This window comes from Anneissia japonica, unplaced genomic scaffold (assembly GCF_011630105.1).
Source record: "Anneissia japonica isolate Jap-2015-1 unplaced genomic scaffold, ASM1163010v1 scaffold6365_len125945_cov166, whole genome shotgun sequence".
Classification (NCBI taxonomy): domain Eukaryota; kingdom Metazoa; phylum Echinodermata; class Crinoidea; order Comatulida; family Comatulidae; genus Anneissia; species Anneissia japonica.
In genome coordinates this window covers 102,297-111,463 of record NW_022721147.1, presented here as the reverse complement: position 1 = coordinate 111,463, position 9,167 = coordinate 102,297, and the positions used below count along the sequence as shown (strand labels likewise).

Sequence of the window (9,167 nt, the reverse complement as noted above, 5' to 3'; positions counted from 1 at the left end):
GTTTAACATTGTTCTGTGTATATCATTTGAATTTCTTCAATTTCAAACGAATGAGCGCTGATTTTCGTATAATTTTTGTAGTATTTCAAATGAATGTACCCACTGTTGTCTTCTAATCGGATTAAAATCTGGCCAAATTTTGGCCGATATCAAAAAAAAGTTTGGCCGAATTTGGCCGTGAGATGGCGTGTGTTTGGCCGTGAAGCCTGTCGACTATCTGGCAACCCTGGCCTAGACTACAACAGTGCGGGTCATTCCTTTCTAAGGCTTGTTCTTACAGTCATATCTGTAAATGTCGAAGGTTTCTGAGCTGTAAGTGCAATTTGCAACACGTTTTAGGGAGTGGGATACTTTGGTGGATGATGAGTTGAAAAATTAGATCCGCGAACATCAACATTTTTTATCACTGACTGTAGAAATAATGCTTGACATTTTTGTTCTTTAAACTAAAATTATCCAATGTTAGAATACTTAGAAACATTAACGTCCTGGGGCCACATTTATAAAACTAGAAACCAGCTTAAATTCGTCTGAAGTCCATTTTTTTGCTTATGTCAAATTTATCCATATTGTTTAGCTTAAAAATTGCTTAAAATTAGAAAGTCGATTGTACGTTGGCACCATCTAAGACTATTTTTAAGCCAAGATTTTGCTAAGATTGGGTACTAAATCAGCTTAAGATATTTATAGGGACATCTTAACGTTTTTTGACTTAAGACATTTGCTAAGCTGAGATTGATAAATCCCGGGCCTGGATCTTAAAAACAAATTACTACATTAGGACCTAATGCGAAGCCTGGTGGTTGTCGTGGCAGAGCCCAGAGTCTATGGGCCGAGCTCAGTAGGCATACGTCAGGGAAACTCCTTTAGCTTATGAATTTAAGGGATCTAATCGATTTAAGAATCTAATAATTTGCTTTAATAAAGTTTTAAAATGTGTAGTATCTTTGCTGTTAGCGATCTACTGAATCCACTGTGTTCCAAACAGGACTACATGCTCAGGTAAATGACTGCAGTAGCCTAACATATTTCCATAATATGTATTACTTCACTTACTTGTTACTTGTTCCACTTATAGCTGTCATCATGTTGAAGACACTTGGCCATAAAAGAAAAATTATATTTACTCCTTTTGAATTATATTGTATATTTAGTCATGGGAAGCGAGGAGGAGAATCTCGATTTATATTTAGGATTCGTGTTAGAAGATAGACCCGCCGCCGACACGTCAGACGCGGTGGTTACTGTGCTGATAAACGATGAGCCCCTGCCGTCAGGTCAACTAAATAGATCAAGACTCGTCTTCCAAGTGGAGGATTCAAATCCTTACCAATATGAATCGGTATGAACAATAATGGGCCTTTCCGGAGTGTCAATCAAACTTAACATCTGTCCAATCAGAATTGCACCAGGAATGCGTGCGCGTGTCTAACAAGCACACGTTTTGTCCAATTATAAACCCACGTGTTTGAGGCCATTTTCCACTAGACGAATTATTCGCGCGAGTCAAAGATTTTTCGCCTATACACAGTTGTCATCACAAGATTCTTAATTGCGCATGCGTGTGGGTAAACATTTGCCTAGTGGAAACGGCCTTTAAGCTGGTTTTTCACTAGGCGAATTTATTCGCGCGAATCAAAGCGTCGGCTCGCTTCCTGAGCTCTGATTGGTTGCGCATTTTTGCGCTTCGCAAAAACTCCGATAGGAATGTGAATGCGCATGTGCATAAGCCGACGCTTTGGATTCGCGTGAATGAATTCGCATAGTGGAAAACCAGCTTTAAGCCTGTTTTTTCACTAAGCGAATTTATTCGTGCGAATCGAAAGCGTCCGTTCATGCGCATGCGCATGTACATTGCTATAGCATTTTTGGCGAAGCGAAAATAAACATCCAATAAGAGCTCTGGAAGCGAACCGACGCTTTGATTCACGCGAATAAATACGCCTAGTGGAAAACAGGCTTTACGCTATAGTTTATAACACTGATCTCTACTATTGTAGTAGAGATCAGTGGTTTTAACGCAATAAGGAGCTGTCGATTTGTGCGACGACGCCACGATAGAACGGAATCACTCATGCATGATCGTCCTACCTGGCGTCCTACGTTCTCTGCATACGTAGTCGACGAGGTGACCTTAACGTTCTCGCATTCGCAGATGACTTTTAGTGACGTCATTACGTTCTACGTCCTGCCGTCGCGACGACGCGTCGTCGTGCAATCGAAAGCTCCCTAATGTTCAAGGGGCTTGCCGGAAAAGTCCATTTATCAAATTTTCAAATTCTGAAATGTGTTTGAATTGCTTTTACACTCTTTTAGAATATAATATACGATGATTTATATTATATAATATCATTACATAGTATCAAATTTCGTATCATTGTAATATTATAGGCTTATCATCACATAGTATTACATATATCATATCACGATTCAAGATTCAAGATTCCATTTATGTATATACATATACAAGCACAGTATTATGAAATTTGTTTTCCTGAGCTGTAAATACACAAGATATACATAATGACAAGACAAATATTAACAATTTACATACAGTGCATAAAATACTAAAATTACAGTTAAATTAACAAAATACAATATATACAGTTAACAATATCTAAATGATTTTTGTACACCGAGGAGGTAAACGAGTAGAGTTCTTATAGAAAGGGAAAAAATAGACGATTAGCAGATTATCAATATATTCTATCTGGTGACTACGTTATTATATAGATGACAGGCAAAAATTAGTTTTTAAGTTCGTTTTTACACTTACACTTTGCATCATGTCCCATCATTTGTCACCCAAAGTCATGTCACGTCACAATATTGCATCGCATCGTATAATTGAATTTATATGTGTTATAAGCTGCATTACTCGAGTTAACATAATACCTAATACATACTGCATCACGACCAGTCACATTAAAAATAATTAAGACTCTTTTCTTTTTAACTAAAAAATATGCATAGGCCTATGACGCTTTGGAGTACACATTTAATTATTTAATGTATAATTGATACATTTGCAATATGTTGATATTGATATTTTATAGTATGGACCTGACATCCAAGAACCTACAATGCGTTTTAGTAGAAACGCCGGCGTTTCAGAACATTCGATACAAGTCTACTTCTATTTGTCCATACCCAAACTTCAGAATCGCTCTTATACGTTGGTTCCTAAATGGAAATCGCCACAACTTGACAGCAGCAATTTGAAAATAATAGGTATTGAGAAGTTTTTTAATGAAAATTCGATGTATGGACTCAACATACCCTGTGTGACGAGGCCAGTAACCGATGGCATTCCAGGGAGAAGCGTCGTGTTAGGTAGAATGGTGAATGCCGGTAAGTTATCAGTATGTATTTGTATTGGTGATATTTCGTACATAATAATTATAAATGTATGGATAATAATGAATATGCATTTTTATAATTGTGAACTCAAAGTTCTATAATTGTTTGCATTTAATGTTATGCATTATATATATATATATAATATATATATATATATACATATATATATATATATATATATAGTTACGCTGACGAAGTATTGAGGACAAGACGTAAAAAAAATAAATAATATATATGTACATATATATATATATATATATATATTGTCAGAGTTAAATAAATCAAGGCGTACCTCATTATATAGTTCTTTTAAATACAATGCATTGCTTAGAATTAAATGCGACATGTATAATAATGAACAAAAGGCTAAAGAAAAGTGGAAAGAGCTACAAAAAATATGGAAGGTTTTTTAAAGTAAGAACTGTAACACTTAAAATGTATATGTAATAATTTTGGGGGATGTTTAATATATTTAATATATGTCATCGTTTTGCGGTAATGCTATAAATATATATTATAATGATGCGCATATAATTATAATTATAGGCATACGTGAATAAATATAAACAATGAATAATACATATCGGCACATTACTTATTAAAAACAAGAAGAAAAAAAAATAAATAATATATATATACATATATATATATATATATATATATTGTCAGAGTTAAATAAATCAAGGCGTACCTCATTATATAGTTCTTTTAAATACAATGCATTGCTTAGAATTAAATGCGACATGTATAATAATGAACAAAAGTCTAAAGAAAAGTGGAAAGAGCTACAAAAAATATGGAAGGTTTTTTAAAGTAAGAACTGTAACACTTAAAATGTATATGTAATAATTTTGGGGGATGTTTAATATATTTAATATATGTCATCGTTTTGCGGTAATGCTATAAATATATATTATAATGATGCGCATATAATTATAATTATAGGCATACGTGAATAAATATAAACAATGAATAATACATATCGGCACATTACTTTAATATAGGAACAAATAATGTTGTAATAAATAAAGATAATAGAGTGGGGCTGACGCAGGAAGGTTGGATAAGAATTATTTCCCCTCCTCCCCAATTGAAAATGTCGAAATTTAAAAAAATCACACTCAAGTAGTCACCACACACCACATTATTTTGCGACCTATACCTCACATTTAATCACCGTGTTTTCGTGATGATTCGTGAAGGCGCTCTCCAACCATAACCTGAACGATAGCTAGATTCGAGTTTTGACCGGCAAAATAACACTTTGTTTTTTTAAATCTATTCAACTGCAGGATATAGCGCTCAGTCCTCACGCTACAACGAAATCTATGCAAAGGTAACCGTGAGCCATGAAATGTGTAACCTGCATGCAGAGGGCGCAAATGCATTTTACCTATATGCTCACTATTCTCCAACACAGTTTGTGTACGTGGAATCGAGTGTTAACTATGTTCCTGTTGAAACACAGGTAAATAATAAAGTTTTGTAACCTTATGAAAACATTCCGATGGCGTGTTGCGTCAGGAGAAATAATACGAAATGATGCTTGCACTCTGACCTGTTATAAGCCTAAGTACTGAATGCTTAGTATATTCCCGAATACTTGCGAAAAAAATCTCGCAAATGATTCGGGTGGGAATCGGAACAGTCACTCCTTAAGCCCGTTTTCCATTAGTCGGTTCATGCGCATGTGCATTCACATTCCTAACGGAGTTTTTGCGAAGCGAACAAATGCGCAACCAATCAGAGCTCAGGATGCGAACCGACGCTTTGATTCGCGCGAATAAATTCGCCTAGTGGAAAACCAGCTTTAGTGCATACCTCCGCAGTGTGCCTAAATACCGAACAATACATAGTAATACGTGTATGGGTTATTCCATTATTCTCCTTTATGGTCGCGGGTACAAAATAGAATTTTCATTACATTGACCTTTAATCATCTCTCTCTTAGATTATTATGTACCACAGCGGTGGATCCAGTAGGGGCACGAGGAGCACGTCCCCCCCCCCCCGCGTTTTGCCACTAATTTTTTTTTAATCTCAATGCAAATCAATGTTATGTGCTACTCACATACCTGAAACAGCTGTCTCTTATACCCTCACCCCGTTTAAAAAAGGTTTCGTAATCTTACAAAAACAATTATCGGATGGAGAAAAGCTACATCACATCCTGTGGTGCTTTCTACTTACGAATATGATTGATAACTCTCATAAAAGACAGATACACTGTAACGAAAAAGTGTGATTGACTTGGAAGTAAGTTGACGTAACCCTACATTTTTTTTTTATCATTTGCCTAGGATTTCGAAATCTTTCTAAATATAGCTAGGGATTCAATAACATTTTTTTATTTTTTTTTTTTTTTATTATTTTAATCCCTGTCATTAAAGTACGCAAAATCAATTTTGGTGTCGTGCTTATTTGAGAGTGGGTCTTATTCGAGCGTGACAAATTTATATTACTGTTTTACAGCTAACAGCCCATCATAGTCCGCCGGTTCTTGTAGTGGAATGTTCTCCAACAAACGATGTCTTGGTGTCAACACCTGTTGACTGCACAGTTAATGTTACATTTGCTGAATCACATACATCCGTGAACATCGACATTCAACTTACGTCGTCAGGAGATCTGTTAGTGTTCAATTTTATACTCGACGCGATCCACGTTCACACGGTCGGCAGCAGGTTGAATTTGAGCACAGATGCGTTCTCTTACCAGTTAAGCTCCTCGGAGGACGCTGCGGTGGACGAAAAACTTCTGACCAATATTGGCTCAGTGGAGCTTATAGAAAGTAAGTAGTGAATGACGCAACATTTTCAATCCGTAACAATTACTAATGGCAGGTGGGTTACTTGCGTACCTCCGTCCACGAACATTACTCCGGCCATTGAGGAATATGGTCTTTTTCATCATGCTATATTTCTCGTGATTTTAAAGCGTAAATTGAAGTTGTTCAACCAAAATGTAATGTCTAGCCATGGTTTAGATAGAGGGGTCAATTCCCTCTCATCCATCTATATAAGATATGCTAATGCGTATTTACTGTGTACCTGAACTTGTCTAATTCTGTTCATTCATTGCTTAGAGGGGGGTTGATTGTTGATTTTTATTATTTTAATGTTGTACCAGATGCCATTTTTGGGGGTGGGAGGAGTGGGAGTAGCACCTTTTATTCCGCGTACAAATAATTCGTCGCTCACATCACGAACTAACACAATTAAATTCAATTGTGTTAGTTCGTGAAATCAAAAAAGCGCGTCAAAATACGCACTGCTGTCGTTAAGGACTTTTTGTGTGGTAAAGAATACAAAATTGCTTGACAACCAATACGCGCTCGTTTTGACGCGCAACTGTGATTTCACGAACTAACACAATCTACTTTGATTGTGTTAGTTCGTGATGTGAGCGACGAATTGTTAAGGAACAATTATAGTCAACATTTCATCGCTAAATAAGTTTACCCAAACTGCACCTGGGCCATACACTTATACTCTAATCTTGGTGGCGGCCTATACCACCTACTTGTGTATGTACACAATGTATTGTTAAATAAAAAGTACTACCCCACGCGATAGGGGGGCGCCGTATTACAATTCGAAACTTGCCTGTTGAAGCACGCCCTCTATTTTGCGGTAGTGCTTTTTGAAATAGGATTACATTCCAACTAAACCCCAAGAGTTGGACCTCTTACATTTACAGATACATGTGCGAGAGGATGGCAATTTAATGGTAACAAGTGCTACACGTATGCTGGTAATGCATCTTCTTATAGTAACGCAACCCGAATGTGTAATGATGTGAACGGTACTATAATATCCATTTTATCCGAGCATGAAAATACATTTGTAAGACAATTTGTGAATAACAGCAACGGTAGTCTGGTCATATGGCTTGGAATAACAGACTTGTCGGTAGAGGGCGATTGGAGGTGGGCCGATGACAAAGATGATTCCGTCTACTCAAGTAAGTTTATCAAAAGATATTAACAAAATTTTACTGACATTTCAAAGTGGTTCACACATGACAAACTGTTATCGTAATCCAATGAACACACACTATATATAATGAGACTTCTCACTACATCACAAGGAAGTTTATAGTTCATGTCAACACTTTTAAAAGAAATAAGAAAATGGTCACATGACTTGGTATCACTTAGACATAAGTAATGTACTACCGAGTTTCGTCATGATACCACGTGATACTACTCCGTTGCTATCGGCGACACAAAATGAGTTCAACCGATGCCATTTTCTCCACTGACAAACCATTGACCCCAATTTCTAACATAATTATTAAGAAGTTGTATCTTAATTTTTCTTTGTAAATGTTAATTGATGATTAAATGTGTGTTCGATAACTAATATAATGCTAGCTTTTTGTGTTTTAGTACATTTTGAAGTAAAATTATTAGGTTTTAAAATGCCTATTCCAAAAAGCCTATCCAAAACCATTATGAAGTCATTCAGGCGTAATGAACGGTAGCCAACGTCCAGAGGGCGCCACCTGGTGTTGTGACGACACGACTGTGGTACTCCGTGTATGAAGCCACAGCAAAAGCATTTAAAATAAAATCGTTAGTTAATTGCAGCACTTAAGGCCTGGCTCCCGAAGAAAAATATATGTTGTACAGAAACATTGTTGTACAGAAACGGTTAATGGTTTTTAAATATTTAAAAACTGGAAACAAAAGGGGAGTAACCACCTTTGTACTCTCCTTGTATTTCAGCTGAAGTGCTGAAATGCAAGTTACGATAGCGCACCGTCTTTCAGATGAGACGTTTAAGCCGTTGGTCCTGTGGGCATTGTGGCCCGTATGTGCGCGTTAAAGGACGCAGTGCACACTCTTCGAAAAAAAAGTAGGGGATTGTCTTCCAGTGTACTACCCAATCACCACCAGTAGGACCCCACTGGAAATAGGTCTTCTTACTTCCGACTTTCGTGGGTTAACCTTGATGTTTGAACCATATATCCATCCATCCGTCCATCCAAGAGGTCCTAATATAAGCCTATGACATTTTACATTAATTGTTGATCGAATTTAGATTGGCAGACACTGAAGGCATGTGATTGGACAACGAACTGTGCAGTTATTGATGTTAATGGAACATGGACTTTCAAACAATGTGAAGGACTTGATTTAGACATAGCTGTTGTTTGTGAACAAGGTATGTGTTCTAAGGACCGGTGCGTAAAGGCCAATTCAGACAGCGTCGGCCGACGCAGCCCGACCCGATTTATCATCGGGGACAGTCTTGAGCAGTCGGGAGAAATATTAAACATGTTTAATATTCTACGACGCGACTGCCCACGACGCACACCATCGCGTCTGCGTTTAACTCACACAGACCCGACGCGACAACAAATCGCGTCGGGCTGCGTCGTACGACGCTGTCTGAGTTGGCCTTAACGCACTTTGACGTACAACAGTCGTACAACCGTCGGCAAAATTATTTTGTACTTCATGATTTTTATATCGTGTTAAAGTTTATTTTCAGTTGCCTGTATGATATTATTTGTAATGTAATTTATCAATTTAATTTTGATCAAGAAATCGTTGAGAAAGCTCAGCAGACATCCTTTTGTATGGACTTCTCATTTATACCGCTGTCATCACCACAGGACTTTATCAATATAGCTGTTTTAGTAAATAAAGACGGTCTTATAGAAAATACCACTACGCAGGTCTCCATCAGGCGTGACGCATCATCGAGGCCGGTATTACAGCTGACCTATGAATTTAATTCTTCAGAAAGTTATAATCTTGGGTAAGTATAAAATGCTAGTATCGTTGTCACCCTGGCATG

The 9,167-nt window shown here is 37.1% G+C and overlaps 2 protein-coding genes across 2 annotated transcripts in view; both read left to right on the top strand.

Moving 5' to 3' along the window:
* LOC117111473 overlaps positions 1-1,093 on the top strand; it is a gene marked incomplete at its 5' end in the record, with an annotated part of 15,256 nt that extends 14,163 nt beyond the window's left edge. Inside the window, one exon of the mRNA XM_033254394.1 lies at positions 1,079-1,093. Coding sequence (XP_033110285.1) covers positions 1,079-1,093 — 15 coding nt within the window. The remainder of the gene's footprint in view (positions 1-1,078) is intronic.
* On the top strand, positions 689-9,132 carry LOC117111471. Its single transcript, XM_033254393.1, has 7 exons — positions 689-1,342; positions 3,057-3,351; positions 4,653-4,828; positions 5,833-6,151; positions 7,060-7,323; positions 8,406-8,528; positions 8,912-9,132. Exons 1-7 carry the CDS (start codon positions 1,157-1,159, stop codon positions 9,130-9,132), a joined length of 1,584 nt encoding a protein of 527 aa, XP_033110284.1. The 5' UTR covers positions 689-1,156.
* The last annotated feature ends 35 nt before the right edge of the window (positions 9,133-9,167 follow it).